Source organism: Coptis chinensis, chromosome 4 (assembly GCF_015680905.1).
Source record: "Coptis chinensis isolate HL-2020 chromosome 4, ASM1568090v1, whole genome shotgun sequence".
NCBI lineage: Eukaryota > Viridiplantae > Streptophyta > Magnoliopsida > Ranunculales > Ranunculaceae > Coptis > Coptis chinensis.
In genome coordinates this window covers 45505492-45526498 of record NC_141459.1, presented here as the reverse complement: position 1 = coordinate 45526498, position 21007 = coordinate 45505492, and the positions used below count along the sequence as shown (strand labels likewise).

The 21007-nt window shown below is 35.2% G+C and overlaps 1 protein-coding gene and 1 pseudogene across 1 annotated transcript; one reads left to right on the top strand and one right to left on the bottom strand.

Annotated features, from left to right (window-relative positions):
* Positions 1-8954: 8954 nt before the first annotated feature.
* Positions 8955-10182, top strand: LOC147503679 (cyclin-D3-1 pseudogene; annotated as a pseudogene).
* A 3607-nt stretch (positions 10183-13789) lies between these two features.
* On the bottom strand, positions 13790-16164 carry LOC147503678 (mavicyanin-like). Its single transcript, XM_086556916.1, has 2 exons — positions 15571-16164; positions 13790-14286 (listed from the first exon to the last, which is right to left on the bottom strand). The coding sequence occupies exons 1-2, from the start codon at positions 15755-15757 to the stop codon at positions 13934-13936; spliced, it is 540 nt and encodes a 179-aa protein (XP_086413042.1). The 5' UTR covers positions 15758-16164; the 3' UTR covers positions 13790-13933.
* Between the last annotated feature and the right edge of the window lie 4843 nt (positions 16165-21007).

The window sequence follows — 21007 nt, the reverse complement described above, 5'->3', positions numbered from 1 at the left end:
TTGCTATATGTTTGTCTCATGTGTAGAATTTCATAGAATAAGGTGATGCAATTTTTACTTGAGTTTAAATGTTGAAAGCAAGTTGCTTTTAAATTTTGGATTTTAGAATTTTGATGAACTTGAGTTGAATTTGGAGATGTACTTAGAATGTTTGGATAAATGTTTATATATGGGACTTATTGCATCGTTTTACGGGCAATTATTCTATGTTTGATAATGCATGTTGGTAAATAGTCAAACTCATGTGTTCAAGGATGATTACTATCATGATGCTTTACCTCTATGTAAGGAAGTTAAAGAACTGTATTGGTGTCACAAACATGTTTGGAATGAAAATCTTAGAGTTGGTACTTGAGAAATTGCAAAAACATTCCATTAATTTTCTTGGGGTATGGTAGTTCCAAAGATTAAAACGTGTATTTGTGTCTGGGGTCCTTAAATGTTGGATTTGGGGCTCACATAGCATCTTACAACAAACACACAGTAATGCTGCATTTACTTAGTACATGCTTATTGCTCGCGTCTAGTCCATTCAAACATGTGACTAAGCTTGTTTTGATTTAAACCATAATATAGTAGAAACTAGAAAGTGTGTGGAGTTTTCTCTCTTTAAAGAAAATAGTTTTAGCTATTTTTTTTTTCAAGTCTGCATTATTTACTATAAGCATGTAATTATGGTGTAGTGTGTATAGCTAGTGCGTAAAAACCAAAAACAGGTCGACATACTTCTATATAACAGGAGACAGCAAGATGAGTCCCCTTTTCAAGATTGGAAAAGAACACACATACAAGTATATGACCATATTTGCTATAATAGGAAACTAAATATTCAGTTAGTTCTCCTGCAATTCCTCCTAATCTCTCCATTGGAACCAGTTAATGGTCTGATGTCTCCCTTCTTAATCATGGTTGCAACAAAATCGGCATTAAATGTGCTAGGATTGTTTATGTAAAGTCTCACTTGGGAATCATTTGCATCTGAGATTTGTGGATGTGCATGCATCTTTTGGCTTTTATTTTCTTAAATTAGGTACATTGTGAAGGCTAAAGACTACACTAGCTAATTTAACATGTATATATGTACTTGTAAAATTGATTATTTGTAATTTTCTAGATAGAGTGTGTTTGATTGTTTTTTGCTTGTTTTTGTGTTCAAGTGTTTCTGTTTTCGTTTGTAATTTTGTTTGTGTGGTTGGAATTTGAATCACCCATGCACTAAATAACAATTGTTAAATACAATTTGGATGTTATGGATAAGGAAAAAGTAAGAAAGAAATGTCAGCATGTGTTCTAGATAATCTTTAAACAGCTAAGGGAAATTTTGTTTCTTTTTTTTTCGTTCTTTTAATTTGTTTCTTCCTGATGTCATAATTTATTGTAATCAAGGCGGCTTTATAAATGACATTAGTTCGACAAGATCTCGAGGTGGGGTTTTTTGTTGCCGGTGCTAGTCTTGGTTAGACGCTCGAAAAGGTAAAACAAAATTTTTTCTTTTGCATTAATTAGTCTAGTAGCGTATCGGTTTAACAATGCTGTTTTTTCTTATTTTTTTTGTTAAATGATTAATTTGTTTTAAGATCTTGTGAGTATTGTAATTCATCATCTATGATTATCACCCATTTGCAACATGTACCAGATTAAAAATCAGCATGTCATTTTATATATGAGATATCAATATGCATTGCGTGCTTTTTGTTTGGTTTGATTGATTTGCTTGCTTGCTTTGGTAGGAATGTCTAGCTTGCTCTAGTGTGATATTTAGCATGTGTGTCATCTTATTTTATTTGTTGCCTACTAGGCTACTACTACACCATCTTAGGGTGATTGGTTCCCTACACTACACCAAATTGGTCAAGAAACAACAGCTACAACCGGGCATAAGCGACGGTTAATAGCTGTCATTTTAAAATGAGTGTTCACAGCTATCGTATTGTAGCACATGGGCCGTTGTTCTCTCATTTATTGAAATCCCGCTCATGTTTTTAGAGTGGGAAAATAAAAATTTGGAGAAATCAAACGAAATTTTGCTAGGGTTTAATTTCTCAAAATTTTTTTTAAGAGAAGGCAACTTCTTTAAGCTACACCTACTGGTCTACTGGGCACCATACCTTCCGCCATTTGATTTCTCCCTTCTTACCTCCAATTCTCCTTTCAATTCTTCCTAGCACTTGCCAGGATGGTGTTATTCATTCAATGTTTCACCAAAAAAAAAAAAACTTTTTTGTTGTTCTTAAGCAATTCCTTTCTAAATAGCACCTTTGAGATGGTGTGGCTGGTGATTAATCATGGTGTGCCTCACATTTTTATTTGTTTAAACTTGGTGTTGTTCCTCTTTTGGCATTTTGGTTAACAAGAGATTCGAAAATGGGTCGTGGTGTCACTCATTTCATTTAAAGGCTAAATTTATTTTGTTTGTATCGGCCTATTGAGGTAATTAGTTCATCACTTTATTTATTGGCTTTGAATATTTTCAATAGTAGTGTGGGATGTTTATAAATTTTGTGCATTAGGGCTTTTAGGGTGGTATCAATGAGCCTAATTCAGCCCTGTCGATTTTTCAATTTGGGCTTTAAAAATATTGGCTTTGTCCAAGTTTTCTTTTGGTTTGTTGTAGACTTACCAATAACTGTTCTTCAAAGGTTGATATTGATGCTACTGGTACTTATTTTGTAGAATTGAGGAGTGGGGTCTTTCACTTTGAGGGAAATTAGGAGCCTTTGTATTTTGCTTTTAAACAGAAATAGAATCCTTTGTATCTGTTGTTTGAACATAAATAGTCCTTTCTTAGTAAATGGCTATTATCCTGGGAAACCCTGACGCAATTAGTTGATCGAGCTATGCATATGAAAAATTGTTTGTTTATTAGTTTAGACTTTGGAAAATGCTAAAACTACTAGTAGAGAAAATTTTGTATTAAATGTTACAGAAGGGTGGTTTGTTTCGTGGGAAGTTTGCTTTTTGTCCTTAATTTTGTTTGCTTTAGTTTGGAGTGAGTTTGTAGCTATATATATATTTGTCTAAACCATTCTTGTATTCATTGGTTATTGTAGGTTTAGCTGGTCTCGCTACAAAATATGAGAAATTATTATTTTTTATTAGCAAACCCATCAAGAACGGTTTATAACCGTTAAAATGAATTTTAAATTATTTTTTTAAAATTAACTAACAACTTTGTAACGGTTACAAACCGTTGGTAAAAATTTTAACAAATTACCAACGCTTAAAAAGCGTTTGTGAAATTTCTGTTTGCAACGCTTTGAATTTCTGTTTGCAACGCTTTTTAAGCGTTGGAAATTTCTGTTTGCAACGCTTTGAATTTCTGTTTGCAACACTTTTTAAGCGTTGGAAATTTCTATTTGCAACGCTTTTTATTTCCAACACTTTACCGACGCCATATTTGCAACGCTTAAAAAGCGTTGCAAAAATTATTAGCAACGCTTTTTTGCCGTTGCAAATAGCCTGTTATGGTGTAGTGAATGGTTTCCATTCCCCATTTCAACTCCACAGTAGTTCAACAACTTTTCTGGGTTTTCAGGTACGAAAATCTAATTTTTTCCTTTACTTGTATTAGGGGTTTTTTTTTTAAACCGATGGTTTTCTTCTTAATTTTGGTGAATATATGTGTTAGAGCAACCTTCACTTCTTCAGAAATCGAAAAACGACTAAAAATGGTATCAAACTTTACACGTTTTGACAATATAGGGACCAAACTTTTTTTCCTAACAGTTTGAGGACCAAACTGTTTGATTTTTGTAATGTTGGAACTTCCGTTAAATTTCTCAAACACCATTTCTCGTGTGTGAGAAAAAAAATGAAAATTAATACAAAAAAAAAATGAAAATTAATACAAAAAAAATGAAAATTCTCACACACCGTTTCTAATTTGTATTAATTTTCATTTTTTTTTCTCACACACGAGAAACGGTGTGTAAGAAATTTGACAGAAGTTCCAACATTGCAAAAATGGACCAAACTGTCAGAAAAAAAAGTTTGGTCCCCATATTATCAAAACGTGTAAAGTTTGATACCCTTTTTAGTCGTTTTTCATTTCAGAAATCGATGGTTTTCATCAGCAAAAAGAACAAAAATCGGTTTGTTAGAAATACTGATGCAAGTTATATGTTTGTCGAAATGCTTCGTAGAATTCCAATTTGGTAAAATTAAATTTTCCATCAACAACAAATTTCAAAAATTAAACTAAAGTTATTAATTTATGTGGAATTTAACTATAAATTGATTGACTCAAATCAAGATTGAACTTTTCTTTTTCTTTTTGTTGAAATGAAGTTTCAAGATCATATTTTGATTCTTATGGTTAAATTGTTTCAGTTTGTTGGTTTCCATTCTTATGTTTCAATTGCTCTATAGTGCTTCAATGTGGTACTTTATTCTTATTGTCATTGAGAATTTAGAGATTTTATTTAGATGTTTCAACTTTGTTAGCCTAGGCATTTTGTCTTCTTTTTCATTACATATATGAAGGACATCATCTAAATACGACTATTTTGTGAAAACTTCTGCACTGTATAAATAACATTGTAATTGCTATATAGTTTTAACAATTAAAGCCTAGAGAGAGTTTTACAATCAAAGACTGCGGCAAACCTTTAATGTGACATTATAAGAATATATATGCGTTGGTTGGTGGTCTAGGATTAAGCTAGGCGATTATATAGTGTTCAAAACTAATCAGATTTTTTAAAAATGATTAATCAAACTTAGAATATTGAATCTAAGTTATTCATGTATAAATAAGTTAGTGCCTAACCTTTATAAATTGATTTGCAGTTTTTGCATCAGCTATTCATTCCTTGTTAGAACAAATTGGATTTGAGGAGGTTATAGTCGTCCTGCCTCAACTTGATTTTCTTTTGAGCAGGTACTGCTCTTACCTTTTTTTTAGATAAGGCCTTCTTGTAGCGAGTTTTTTTTCTTGTATGTATGACTATATCAACTTGGTTTTACGTACATTGAGAAGGCAATGTTTTCGTCATGAAATTTTGTATTTGGGTAGTAGAACCATTTGATATGCTTTCTCAATTGTAAATAGGTTCACTCTTGTTACTCGCATGTGAGAATTTCTATAAGTGAATGAGAATCTATAATCCTCGCACTAAAATCATAATAATCATTTATCTTAATCACATAAAGTTTTAGCAAGAGCTTAACAACTGATATTGGTGTGACTATTATATGAAATGATGATGATTTGCTTGCATTTTGATGGAAGACATACTAGAAATGGTTTTTGTTGGACCTTAGCCTAATCCTTCCTAACATGATCAGTTATAGAAGATCCATTCAGTTCACCCTTGGGATTGACAATAACTGATATAGCCTAGTATGTAGTATGGGGTTATGGCCTATGTGGGGAGGTTTAGTGTCATTGAAACTTGCACCCAGTGCATTTTACTTGTAATATTTCATTGTTTCGAGTGCATGTAACTTAAAATATTATTGTTATTTCTATATTGATGCTCACTTGTACTATTTTTGCCTTCTAGTGGTATGAACTTGAAAATGGGCTTTTATTATTATTTTTTTTCGGAAAAATTATGCTGACCTTGAGTTTAGTATTAAACTGAGTGATGTTAGCTATCTTAAATATGTATTATTTGGTTGGTCTTTTTTAAGTAGCTCATGTAACGTATTTTTTTTTTCTTGCTAGTTTTAGAAAAAGAAAATTAAAACAATGAGGTTGCATGTCAGATTTTGGACTCTTACCTACTAGACCTAGATGGATAATTCCATAATCTGTGTTGCTTTCTTTAGCAAGGGCTATGTGGAAAGATGAAACTTACAACCAGTGTAACTTCATTGGGATCTTGCTAATGCCATTATGTGATTGAGGAATGTATAGTAGATATTCATCTGGTTCTTACTTGATGGGCAAAACTGATTGTGTCTAGCTGTGTGCAGAGGGAATAAATTTTTTCCTTGATCTAGGTGTGATCCTCCGAAAGTGACATCTAGGTACCAGGAATATTCCTTGTAGTGGTGAATGAAAGTGTTTATTTTAGTTCATGTACATTAATTATATTTAGCACACCAAAGTCATGTATTGTTTTGTTCATTTGCTTTGTTGATAGCAGGTTTGTCTCTATAATACCACAAAACTACCTCACTTACTTGCAAGTTGCTGAGTCTACTATCCTCTAGATGCCCAAACCACTTTAAAGTTTAAACCACAAGCCTTGCTACTCCCTTTGTAGAATGTTATCAAATGTAGATGTTTCCATCTCTACTTGGACACCAAATCCTTTTGTCTACTCATCAATTCGAAGTCCACCATTTGAATACCCAATTTGTTGAAAACTTCAGTAACAATAGCTGGAATAGTCTAATCATTTAAGCAATCACGCTTGAAACTTTAGCTTAGTTCTAATGTTTTTCAGTCAAATAACAGTTAAAGCATTTAGCTCTAGTGATAGGTTTTGTGCTAACAAGTAAAGTTAGTAATTAATAAGAGATGTCCTCTTACAAAGAGAAGCTCCTCTTAAAACTTAGATTAAGGTGGGGAGGTGCTGGATTGCATGCATTTTTTTAATTGATTGATAGTAGAGAAGTATTTTCTTTCGAAGATATATTGAGGTTCTTGTAGAGAGATCAACAACTGAGTTATTAAGTTGTTGGCAAAAATCTATTGTATGGCGTAATATAGTCTGTCCTGATATGTATGATATCATTTTTTTTTCAGCTTGTTTATTGCCATTATTATATCTTGAGTAGTGAATTAGTGGCTAAACATTTTATTTATTTATTTGTAGATCTTTTATCACTTCCCAGTCCTTGTTAGAATCGAATTGGACAAGAGAATGTCCTGATTGCTTTGCTCTAACTTGGGCTGCTTTTAGAGTTGGTACACTTCTATCTTCTTAATTTGTTTAAGTTTAATCTTTTTGGGTTAACCTTTGTTCATATGTATATTGACTATATCAATTTACGTTTCGTGTACATGAGTGTGAGGAGACATGTTTTCTGTTATGCACCTTTGTTTTTGGATAGTACAACCATTTTTTTACTGGTCAATAGTCCATACATTTATAGTTTTAGTTGTTACTCGCTTTAACTGTTGCACTCTTGAATTCAAGTACTGTTACTTTACTATGTATATGCATGAATATCTATTATTTCTGTAAATTAACTTTGATTCTCATAGCATAGGTTTTACTTTCAATGATGTTGATATATAGTTTTACCTAAAAAGGAAGAAAACCTATTTTTTGTACGTCTAGTTAAGCTATAAAATGAAGAAGTAACATGGTTACGCATGAATTCTAGTTTGTTCACCTCATTATTTGTCTGTATGCATTAAATAGCTAGTACTGAGAAACTCCCTGCCATAAAATACGTAGCATTAATATTTTATTAGAAATAAACACTGGTCTTGTAGTGTTCTTGTTAGATTTCATATATGACATATTCGTAGGGATTAAAAAATGCCTTTTGATAACTTTGTTAACTGAACAATATTGTTTACATTCAGATTACTCTTTGACACATTCAAAATGGATAAGGGTTGGATGTCCAAGGATAAGTTATCCACTGAATTCCGAGTAGGGGTTTAGAACTTTCTACAATTTGCACGCGGCGATGCTGGTGAGGGAAATCCTATACGATGTCCATGCAAACTATGCGGGAATGTCAAGAAATTGATGGAACTTGATGTTAAAAATCATTTGTATTTCAATGGTATGTGCCAAAGTTATACTACATGGCATGGTGAAAGAACACCAAGTGCAGCTCCCTCGTATATGGATACAGATGAGCCTTCCCATCATCATTTTGAGTGGGAGCCTGTAGAGGATGCAGTAGAAACAGTAGCATTGATGCACCCGAGAAGGCTAGAAATGATAAAAAATCAAATAAACTGGTCAACATTTTATGTTTAATTTTCACTGATATCTTCTTAACACTTAGTACTTTTAGTGTACATATATTGATATATTGATTTACTACTATTTTTTTTTTGTAGGGTGTGAAGTGTAGTTTGGCTTTGACATTGAAAAGCAACATCGTTGCTAAAGGCTTAGTTTTCAAGAATACTCGACCTCAAGAAAAGATTAACGATATTCCCTTGGAGTAGCCAATTTTCGAGTACAAATTGACAGTGTAATCAAACTTGACCTCCCTCTCCCATAACCAGTTGGTAACTTGAGATTTGTTATGGATGCATGGCATAGTTTTGTGGCGCGTGGCCAAAAGAATTTGTGATAATCGGCAATGTGGTAAACTATTAGACAAAAAGTAATGATTATTGCTGTTGACATGCATACACTATTTTTTTTTTCTCCTTATTCATGTAGGAAGAAAAACATGATTTACTTGGATCAGAGAAGGCTAGAAAGGATAACAAAGGCAAACAGGTCAAAGTTTACATTATTGTATTTTTTATATGCATTTCGTACTTTTAATATATGACTTAGATTTATTACATACTATACTCATGCAGATAAAAGATGGTGATTTGGCTAAAAGTAAGAAGTCATTGCCTAACTTTGAAATCAGTACTCCACAGGTACTTATAAACTTATTTCATATGATCACAATCCCATATACAATGTTACTCCTGCAGCCCAATTCATGTTGCATATTTGATTTTCCCATTTCTTGGTGGTACACACACACATTGTCTTTTGTATGGTTTTTTTTTTTTTTCTTCTAGTTGCGTCAGTGATATAAGTCCATATCTATGTTACGTCAATATTTTAATTATTTCATATAGGAAAAAGAGGAAACACTTGATGAGATGGAACGTAATATGAGAGAATATGGCGATATGCTTGACAACACGATGGAATAATTTTATAATGTTGTCATCCCTATAGAAAGGGAGCTTTTCGAGGAAGAGATTGAGCTAGGCCACTTTTCCATTGAAAAATCCGATTTGTTGGATATTTGCAACATGGATTGGCTAAGTGTCAGCTGCACAGAGGAAAGAGAGTGATAGTGAGTGTGAGAGAGAGAAGAAGATGTGTGAGTGTGTAAGCTGCTCAACCTTGTATGGTTTATAATGTATAGAGCCTTAAACCTCTTCTTCCCAGAAGAAGATGGCACCTCAAAACCAACAACAACAACAACAACAATCATCAAACCAGCACCGTCTATATCTTCTTGATGCACTATACTGTGAAGAAGAACGTTTGGAAGAAGGAGAAGAGAGTGAGTGTGAGAATAGTAATGTTACTAATGAAACAACAAACCCAACTACTTTCTTATTAGAACAAGACTTGTTTTGGGAAGATGAAGAGCTTGTATTACTCTTTCTAAAGAAAAAGAAACCCATCTTCTCATTAACTCAAGTAACTTCGATATTGACTCAAGTCTTGTTTTAGCTCACAAAAAGAAGCTGTTGAGTGGATGTTAAAAGTTGACGCCAAGACTATGGTTTCTCTGCACTCACTGCTGTTTTGCCGTTAACTATCTTGATAGATTCATGTCAAGCCTTCGTTTTGAGAAAGATAAGCCATGGATGACTCAACTTGCTCTTTGTAGCTTGCCTTTCATTGTCGCTAAGGTGGAAGAGACCCAAGTTCCACTTCTCTTAGATCTGCAAGTGGAAGAAACAAAGTATGTGTTTGAAGCCAAAACTATTCAGAGAATGGAGCTTCTGGTGCTTTCTACTCTTCATTGGAAGATGAATCAAGTTACACCACTTTCATTTCTTGATCACATAATAAGGAGGCTTGGATTGAAGAATAATCTTCATTGGGAGTTTATGAAGAGATGTGAACGTTTGTACATGCATCATTTCCGATTCGAGGTGCATTTTGTTATCTCCCTTCGTACTTGCTACTGCAACAATGCTTTGCATGTTATCAAGGAGGTTGAACCTTGTAATCCCAATCGAGTATCGAACCGGCTTATGGATATCCTTAAAATCAATAAGGACAAGCTCGATGAGTCGCGGTGCTCTTATCTTGGACTCGACTTCGGAGATATTGAGGAGAACGAATGTGAGCTGCACTCGAAGCGCAAGTATCGGTTTGAACCGGGCGACCCAAATGGAGTAATTGATCGTCTTTCAGCTCGATAGCTCGAATGATTCGTGGGCGTAAGTTCTTCAATATCTTCTTCTCCAAAGTGTAATGCGTTTAAGAAGAAGAGCGTAATCCGGAGCTCCGGATGCCTTTGCCTTCTTTCAATCAAGCCGCGGTCGATGTCATTACTAGTCCTCATTAAGCACTCTTTCTTTTCTTATTATTTCTTATCCTACCAAAGCATCCATGCTATTAAGAATTGTGGTTTTCATAATATATGTTCTTCAAGTGCAAGTCAAATTTCACCATCTCTGCATTTCTAGCCAATCCTAATTCACATGTATGAGAAAATTATTGGAAACTTCTCCCACCATCACCGGTTTTTGGAGAATAAAGAGAAGAGGAGATTGGAAAGCGAGAGATGTGTGGCATTTGACTTGGAAAAGAATGAACAGTGATGAGGGAATGAACTATTTGATATAGTACACTATATATGTCTCAGCCATTATTCTTATTTATGAAAACATGCATTAGTAAGAAAAAAAAAAAGTGTCAGCTGCATGACTACATACATGAAGTGAGCTAAACTTGCATGTTGCTTTAAACATTTGTATTTGATTAGTAGATGCAATTATCGTAATCTTTTTTATTTATTTTTCGTTTTTAGATATCTTTTGGGAGTTTCATGAGTTCTCAAGAAAGATACACATTTGCTAATCCTTCTAACTTCACAAACTATGGGAATGATGATGGGGAGAAAGTTCAGCATTTGCAACACATATTAGGTTATGTAAGGTGAAATCAAATTCTATTGATTCCTTACAATTTGGGGTAAGTGTATTGTTTGTCTCTTAATCATATTTATTACTTAAATGACTATACCCTATACATTAAGGATTAATTATTATCTATTTATTTCATTGTTAGAGGCATTGGGTATCGATTGTTATTGATATATCATCACAACAAGTTTATTGGTTGGATTCTTCTGGAAATCCGACTCCAATATTCAGAATAAAAGTTATTGTTGACAAGTAAGTTATGTGTTTCGTGTATTTTCTTGTATGATCATAATCTTTTTTCTTTAAAATGCCAACTATTTAAGCTCTCGACTTTATTAGAAACGTATTCAAACTCGTATTATCTTACATGATGTTTCTCGCTAGCATCCTCTTCTAGTATTTGTTGTGTTAATGCGTGTACCCCTCGCCGAAGTGAATGCAATGTGAGCTTGAATCTCAAAATGTTTGCAACAAGGTCTTATATGAATATCTGTATACCTAATCATTTCTCATCTAGATTATTTTGGTCAGAATATGATTGTTTTACATGTGCACCATGCGAGTTGTTTGGATGGTCAAGCTTCTATTTTGCTTTTCCTTTTGATGTCTTGTGATTTTGGTCCAAATTCGATTTGCGTGTGATATAATCTATTCTAATACAATTTAATTTCTTTTTCTGTAGTGCTATTAGAGCTTTCACTTATACTGGAGGGAAAAGAATTATGGCAGGACCAAATTGGCAAGTGGTCAAGGTAAACAAAGCCAAATTCGTATATGTTTATTACTTTTTCCTTCCAAGGTTAAGTAAGTATGACTCATCTTATTATTTGTCTTGTGTAGTGCCCAAAACAACTGAGAGGTGTAGAATGTGCCTACTACATTATGATGTTTATGAGACTTTCTTAGGGATCCTTCTCAATCTTTAACAAATAAGGTAAACACATACTTCTTTGTCATATAATTAAATTAGAATATTAATGCCTTATAATATATTAGTTACGTTTTATTTCCTTCTCTAATTTAGATCCAATAGTTGGGGAAGATAGCAACATTTACCAAAGATGAAATAAGAGATCTTCGTTCTGTTCTACTTGACTTTATTCAACAATTCTCATTGAGTACAACTTGAAGTGGTTAAAAGCATTTGGGAGCGAGACTTTTGGTGCATGGTGAGTATTTTCTTACATTGCTTTGTTTTTTTAGAATTTTTTTGCTAAATAGTATGCATTTGTTTTGCTGACAATCAAACCTATCATGGAAAAATGATAAAGTCAAACTCTTTAAGGTGTTCATTTTGGCTTTGTAGGTTTTGGATCATCACTTTCAGTTAGAAGATTCTGGAGATAGCTAGCTTTCAAGGATTCGGAGATTCTATTTGTTTTCTTAGGTTAAGTGTTATTGAAATCACATTTTGTCTAGTGATTACTTTTATTACTTGACGTAGTTATTACTTTTATTCGTATTCGCATATAAGACTTAGTTGATACAATAAATGACTCATCACTAGTACTCTTTGAAAGTTAAGTTCATGTTCGACATTGTTCGTTCTTATCTTACTGAAATCAGATTCTTCAAAGAATTTACTTATGTTGGGTTGCTTTTGTTAATTGGTATTGATATTTATCAATATGAAAGAGAATGTGGTGGTTTGGGAGAGGTTTTTATTTGCTAGTTAATTGTCATAAGCAATACCAGCAAAAAATGACAAACTATATCAGCTAAATAAAGGGTGAGATAAAAGGTTGTCCAAGAATCTCCCTTTCCAAAAGAATTTATCACGGTTATCTTTTGATATTATCTCGGTTTTAATAAAAAAACATCCCAGTTTTCTTCTATACTAATTAGTTTCAAGAAACAATTCATCTCGGTTTTATTCTATATAATATCGGTTTGATTTAGAAAACTAAGATAATATATTTAGATAAGATGTCAGGCTTCTGAGATAATTTAGCAGCTTATTATCTCGGTTTTATAGAACTCTATTATCTCAGTGGATGTTACCTCAGTTTTTTTCCATAGAAAACCGAGGTAAAAACTCTAACATCTTACCTTTTAGCCGAGCTTATAAACCTTTTTTTTTAGTAGTGAACATTCTAATTCAATCACAATTCAATTCATTTCAATTCAATTGAATCACAATTCAATTCAATTCAATTCTAAAATCGAATTTGCAATTTTAATTCAATTTTAATTCAATTCTAAAATCAATTCAATTCAATTCAATTTACAATTCAATTCAATTCTAAAATCAACATTCAATTCAATTCTAAAATCGATTCAATCACAATTCAATTCAATTCGATTCAATTCAATCACAATTAACATTTCTAAAATCGAATTTCAATAGGTGAGAGTGAAACTTACAAGTATTGAGCACAAAAAAGAGTGAATTGAGGAATGAATGAGTGAATTATTTTTGTTTTTGGTTTTTGGGAGTGATGAGAGAAGAGGAATGAGGGATTGAGGAATTGAAAGAGTGAATTGAGAAGAGATTCGTGCGTTATAGCGTCTGGAGTGTACAGACGACAGAGTTTATGCCGTCTGTTGTCCCGAACTTCACAGCTACTAAAAGTCCCTATTGGACTGGTTTTTCGAATTTGGGCTGCCAAAATTGGCTGGGGCTGCTAAATGGCCTATGTGGCACCTTTTAGCATCCCATTATAACTACTCCCTATTGGACTTGCTCTTGGGTGGTCTCACTTGTCTGCCTCCATGTTAGAGGGTAGACTCCCTTATTTAAGGTTGCATGACCTGCATTAACTAATAAGATTAGTTAGTGTTATCCCCCCACTAGATGAGCTAATTAGGATTCTCTCCCCAAGATGGCCAATTAGGGTCTCTCTCCTCCCAATACACACAAAAAAAGTCAACTTGGGTTGACCGTGTTTTTTTTGTGTGTATTGGGGGGGGGGGGGAAAGACCCTAATTTCCCCATCTAATAGGGAGAAATCCTAATTGACTCATTTAGTGGGGGCTAATACTAGTTAACCCTAACTAATATTACCGCCTGTAGCAACAATCATAACAGAAAGAAACGCAAACCACATTTTTTCGATATTTCTAGAAAGCAATAGACATACCACCAACCAAAAGAGGAAGGGAAAATCCTACTTAACATACATCATAAGCCCATAATGTAGCTATTCTCATCCGAAACTCAAACCAAATCAACTAAAGACACGCGACAAGGGCTAGAACAAACGACAACAGAATCGAGACTTCTCTGATACGAATTGTGCCAGAAGGAGTGGGTCCTGCAGCCAAGGCTAGATCACTTCGGACATTTGATGTGACTGGTTGCCTCTGAGTTTCTAGTTTTGGCAGCACTTCCACATGTAGCTTTAGGCCATTTCTGCAGTTTTCAGGCTTGCTGCTGATGAAGTAGCGGATGCCTTCTCCATCAAGGGGCACCTTGCTTACACCATCAGTGTACATCTTGATGGGATTTCTGGTATCACAGGATTCAAACTCTTCTTTGCTACTTAACTCTGTAACACTCTCTTGTGCTGCCGAGTAGGTGAACCCTGTCACACCAAATCAATGCCATGAAAATCATGCATTTCAATGTCAAAGCAGCTTATTCTTTTACCAATTCTGATAATCAACTTCTTATAAAATGTCTCCACTTAACATTCAAACAAAATGTTAAAACAGGATTTTGTACTGAGTCAGCAGGTAACATCTTAGCATATTTGTGGTGCATGAACACCATGATGTGACATGTGGGTGGAAATAAATTGCCGGAAGCAAAAGGGATTGTTCCAGCAATCCTTTTGTCACCCACACTGCCACACCACACCAAATATAGCTGAATCCATGACTCGATGTCGATATGCCAAAGCTTATACTTTTGGACATTCAAGGCCTTATTTTATGAGGTGATAGGGACTGGTCTGGGGAGTGCATCGACGAGGCTCTTACTTGGCCTTCACATGATCACGAGTTTGATAAAATGGTTTTAAAGAGCGGTCCCCTTCAGGGGCGGATGCGGGGACAGGGGGGGTGTAGCCCACCTCAACTTTGACAAAATAAAATAGTAGTGCTACAAAATAAAATAGTAGTGCTAATTTATAAAATTTAGCACTACTATTTTATTTAATAGTATAGAATTCCCTCTCCAAAAAAAAAAAAAAAAAAAAAAAAAAATAGTATAAATTAGTCACTCAAGGACTAAGCAGCCCCCCTCTTGAGTGACGATCCTGTATCCGCCCCTCGTCCCCTGCCTAAGATATTTATCAGGGTATCTGTCCTTTAAACTTTAAAAAGCAGATGCAGATGCAGATCTATCATCTATGTGATCTATATGAAGCACAATAATTTTCCAACTCCTGCACCTTCTATGAAGCTTCCTTTATTCCAAAGGGAGCCACTCCTATAGTCACATGCATGAAAAGTGAAAAAACCAACAATTTTTATTCCCTGGATTACTGGACCTTCTAAGAAGTTTCGTTTCATTTCAAAATGGAGGCAAAACAATATAACAGAAAATAGAACATAACATCTAAAGATATCATTATGACTTATGAGTAACATTATGATTAATAATGTGGTGGTCGTTTTTATTTAACATGTTTTTAACCAAAGGGAGTTCTTTTGCGTTGCCCAAACAAGGTTGGACACTACATTTTTACTCTCTACAGCAACAAGATATTTATTTCCATTAGACTATTCATATTTTCCTCAAATATTTTGATAAGGAAATTAGTCTGCCAACTAGTCCCACACTCCCACCACAGCTATACATAAACGATACATTCATTTATATTTCTGATTAAAAAACACAAAGGAGCAAGAAATAGAGAGCTTACATATGTTGTCTCCGACCCTGAAAATTTTGTTGGACGACCAGGATTGAAGATCAGAAGCTGGGTCCCAACCACGGTCTCCACCAACCACATGGTGAACTTGTTGGGCTTCAACCATTTTTCCACCCAAGCTTAGTGAGATAACAAGCATACCCAACACCATAAAATACATTCCCATTGCTCTTGCCATTGAAAGTTTGTTTTAGTTTGGTTGAGACTTGAGAGAGAGAGAGAGTGAGAGTGAGAATGAGAAGAGAGGTAAAGTAAAGTGATTTCTCAGCTCTCACTTACTTTTCAACACTTCACTGAAACTAGTAAAGAAAGGTAGCTCTACGTTTATATCCAAAAATGTGGAGTGGAGTTAGGTGCATTCAGTCGACAGTCATTGAGTAGTACATACTACATAGAAGTGAATGGCTAAAATACCCTCCAAGGATTTTTTTCTGAGTTCACAACTGCTTCTCAAACCTACCCTAGACACCCAGTAGTCGCTCAATGGTCATTTATCTAGCCTGGTCATTATCAGTGGCGGAGCCAGAAAATTGATTGAAGGTTAACCACAAGAAGAAAACCAACCATTTCTAAGGATACTATGTCTCATATTATTGTTTTCATTCATACCGACCATAAAAAGAACATTTAAATTATAATAACTAAGATGTAGCTATCGACTGACAAATCACACAAAATATGTAGCTATCGAATCACAAACATCATATCAAAATGGATTTACTTAATTTTAGTTCACTACACTTACGCCAATAGTCGACAAAATCACATAATTAAACACTTGTATAGTAGTATACAATGTTTTTTTTTTGCTAAAGTATAGATGTTGTTGATATTCATTAAATGACAACTTACTAAATCATTTTTCATTTCACTTCATTTTCACTCATTGTCACCAAGTTCGGCGTTTTATTAAAAAAAACGCGTTTAAAACCCGTTAAATTGGTAAGACGCCTTGTATCAGTTTAGAAAACATGAGTTTTTAAAAATATCGCGTTTTAAACGCATTTTAAATTTAAAAAACGTTTAAAACCCAAGATTTTCAAAATCTCCCGTTTAAAACTTTATTTATTTATCTATATTTTTTTTATTTAAAAGAAAACACGAGAAGAAAAAGGAGTTTTGGAGTTTACCTTTTTGAAGAGTGGGCGTTAGATTGACTTATTGAGACAGTTATATTTTGTTTTAGACTATTAATACTTGGAAATTGTAAAGTTATTCACTTATTTGTAGTACTTGATTATGCCATTATAGTTGGTAATTAGTAGTATCTTATTTAGGGTTGTGTTTTGGTATTGAATCTAAAACTTCTAGTATTTGGATGAGTAATTGATAATTTTTTCTTTCATTTGTATTATTATTATTATTATTTTTATTTTTATTTTCTGTGCCTATTCTTTTTTCTACTCTTATAAAAAATCAAACTCCTTATCTATCGTATTCTTTATCATCGGTTTTTACCGTTTCTTTTATGTATTATACGTTTTAAACCTATTTTACTGTTTTAAACCCGTTTTTAATGCCCCACGTTTTTTTTACATTTTTTATTTTCCAAGACGTTCTGTTTAAAACACGAACTAAGTTTTTTTTTTTCAAATACAACGTTTTATACCGTACTTGGTGACAATGTTTACACTGCTTGCTAACTTGCATATTTCTTTTTGGTGCACTTCACAATGAAGGGTTTTACTGTGATTAAACAAGAAAATGCACTAAGTTTGCAAAGGAGTTTTGATTCAGAAAGGGTAGCCGGATCACCTTATCCTTGAGAGCTACTCCAATGGCCCAAACACCAAATAATTATTCCAATAGGAAGGGTATTAAATTTGGTTGGTGTGATAAACCTAGCTAAATTTGTGGCCTTCTCTAGCAGTTGCCATAATTAAGTTGCGGGAGATGGACGACATAATTTCTGCTATCTGTGTGTTAAGTTGTGATTGAAAGATCGGATGGCAGCTGTAAATGTCTAATTTTATCTTACGGGATTAATAGGACATTACACCAATGATTTAAGACATAGCTCTAGTTTAGGATGAATAAAAAGGATGGTTGTGGTGGATGAAGGTGGTACGGTTGCTCTTTATGAGTAAGAAAAAGCCTACGTATCTAGCACCTTAGAGTGAGACTGGAATCAAGCCAACGTAGTTCTGAGGGTGACTTTTATAGGCATTGAGGGTGTACATCTGGCAGGACACATGTACTGTGGTGGTATGGACATATATGCTGTTAAGATGAGCGATATGTTCTCACAGGCTGCACGTGTGTAGTAGCTCTAGGTGTTAGGTTGTTTGAGTTGGCATAGGGCGTAATGGTGATAAGGACACTGTAATGATGGTAAACAGCTGTAATAATTTGAGTATTACGGCGGGTGGCGGCCTAATGCTAATGATAACAATGACAAGAGTAGTAGTTGATGATGTCACGAGATGAAGTCGAGTGACAAGTTATTGATGTTGATCTGATCTTAATGAGTGAGCAAGTGCTCATGCTCTTGGAGTCGAGTTGGTAGAGTCATTGTGTGTGGACTGGGTGCACATCACGTGCTTGGTAGGATGTCCCTTACATAGCCCTCTCTCGATAGTACGCCGTTGATAAGGGCGTGCTGACAAGAAATCCGGAAACTGAAGTCAGGTGATGGGACGGTTACATGGCTTAGTGGTGAATGGCTGGAACAATAACTGTTGTAGTAGTTATTAGTGTTTTTCGTTTGAAGAGACGGTTGTGGAGCTCAAGGTGGGTACGTGGTGGTCATTGCGTTGGTTGGGTTCTGCATGCGCAATATGATGGTGGGCCGTTGGATGGACTTTCTGAGAGTCGTTGATATGGGTTTTTGAGATTGAAAGTTGGCGCTCAAAATGGTTAGGCAAAACGTCGTGGTTTATGGATTGTTGATGGGAAAATGACGATTTTCCATCTAACGGCTGGCATGACCTTTTTTTTTGGTGGGGGTATATAACTCGAAGGAGTTGGGAAAAAAAAGGTTATTTTATCTCATTTGTTGAAGTGCTAGAAGCTTTTAGAGTGTTGCAAGAAGAATTGTACTGCTATTTTCAATCATTGACCATCTGTAAAAACTTGCGAGGAGTGGATTCTTTGTAAGAAAGGTGTGTTTCTTGATCTTTGTCACTGGTTTTTTGCTTTGCATCTAGTCTGTTTTGTTTTTTTGGTTAGAAAAAGGTCTAGTAGTTTTGTTTATGTAAGAACAAGGATTCCGTAAGTGTTGTAATGAAGTATGGTTGGGTAGTTGGTTGTGATATAAATAGTGATAGTGATAGTTCTGATGATACTTATGTAGGAGAAGATGAGTCTGTTAGTGAAAAAGAAAGTGTTTGTTCGAAAGAGGTGGTGTTTGTGGTTAATTTTTGTGGGAGGGGTCATCGTATTTGTAAAGAGATTTTGGATATGGCCTGGACGAATCAACTTCGAATAAGGAAGATGGTAGTGGTAATAGTAATAATGAATTAGGGAAGGAGTCGAATGAAGGTGAGGGTTGTTCTGGTGTGGGGGAGGAGTCGAATGAAGGAGCTTTTGTTCTATTTGTTGATAGGGGTTCACCGAGGAGTCGTTGAAAGGATTGTTGAAGGAGCTGCTAGGTGTGAAGAAACTTGGTTTTAGAGCGATTGCCAATTTGTGGGTGAATGTGTTTTTTGTGAGAACGCCTTCATTTAAGCTGCCTATGCAGACTGTGGTGGTGGGCACAGGGTAGATTCGAGCTGGGTTGCGAATCTCTTTTCCGAAGTTGACTTTGTCTGTGCTGAACTTTTGTAAGAAAACACCATAGCAAATCTCTGGGAACAACTGGTGATATAAGAGGATTTTTGATATGTTTAATGAGAAGCAAAGTTATGGGATCACGTTGAAGGATGTGTTGGAGTATATGTATGTAAAGTCAACACGGTCAAAATGTAAGAGGGTGATGACATGTGCGCTTTGTTTAAGGTCAGGGATGGTGGATGTGTTGAGTTTACCAAACCGAGAGTCATGGTGGGAGCATTCGGTGTTGATTACTGGCATATTTTGTGAGGATGGGAGTGCATTACATAACATGGCTTGTAATAATGAAGGTAATGAAAGGTTTGTTGTTATTTTGGTGTGGTTTTTTCGAGTTTGTCTGATGTTAGTTGTAGAAGATTTTCTAAGTATCCCGCAATCCTCTGTTGATGTCTTCACACCGTGTTCTAGTTCAAAGCGTATCTACCGAAACCAATAGGAGTATTTAATAATATGGACTGAACCATGAAGTGGTTGACTACGTATCCTCTTTCAGGAATCAAGTCTATCATAGTTCTTTATGGGGCAGAATAGCATACTGAGTGGGGAAGAAGAGATGACCAGAAGTCGGCCTCCAGAGAGCCGTCTCTATATCTTGGCCATTAGGGATCCGTCCTCTATTCCCATACTGTTGTTTCCTATATATAGTGACTTATGGAAGGCCCTAGAATAAGGTTTCCTTGGCTACCAAGAAACCATCCTCTCACTAGGGTTTCCTCTTTTCTTGTCAAGATAGGATCAACATCAGAATAGAAGTTATCACATAGAAGGAGACATAGTTGGACTAGGTTTCCATAATAAGCCTTCAGACTTAGAAGTCTGCTATAAATGGAACACCTATTTTAACCATGTCCAAGAGTCCTTATAATACTGAAATACAGCTGTACAAGGTCGCCATCCAGTTCTGGACCAATTCTGGAATTGACCTACCCAGTTCTCGAACTACTTCATTGAACTGACTAGTCAAACCAGAGGAACTATCTTGAACTCGCAGGAATTGACAAGAACTGGCCAAATCAGTTCTAGAGTTATTATCTTATGCTCCATTCCCCTTCTGATAACAATCCTTTGGTATAATCTCACTCTACCACGTGTCTTTAGGACACTGACGGAATATTACCCATACATTAGTTTTGTTGTTGCAGAGATACCAAAGTATACGGTGCCGTTTGCTCAGAGGTATGGGAAGATTCAAGGTTTTGCGGAGCTTAGTTGAGAGCAGAAGAAAGACTTGTTGCCATCGGTTACTCACTATTTCGACGAGTGTGGGTCGGTTGCCGCTCATGAAAGGAAGGGTGTTGGGAAGGTGCGGGTCCAGAGTAGATGATCAGAGGTTTTATTGAGTTTAGAGGGTGGTTCGGACGATATGGAGAAAGGAGGTGCATCAGAAGCTGAAGGGAGGAAAGGTGAAAATAGGGGGTGTTGTGACTGTGGCAGGTGGCATGGCTTGTAAGAAAATTAATAAGGAAATGATGTCGATTATTTTTTCCCAGTTGCAGTCGGGGGGTGCTGTAGTCTCTATTGTAGATTTGGTAGAGGAAGATGCTGGTGCTGGGGATGTTAAAGCGAATGTTGAGGAGCAGGTGAATGTACCAGCTGTGGAGCCATTGCTAGAGGAAGTGGATTGTGAGCTTGGGAGGGTTGCGGAGAATCTTGTGAT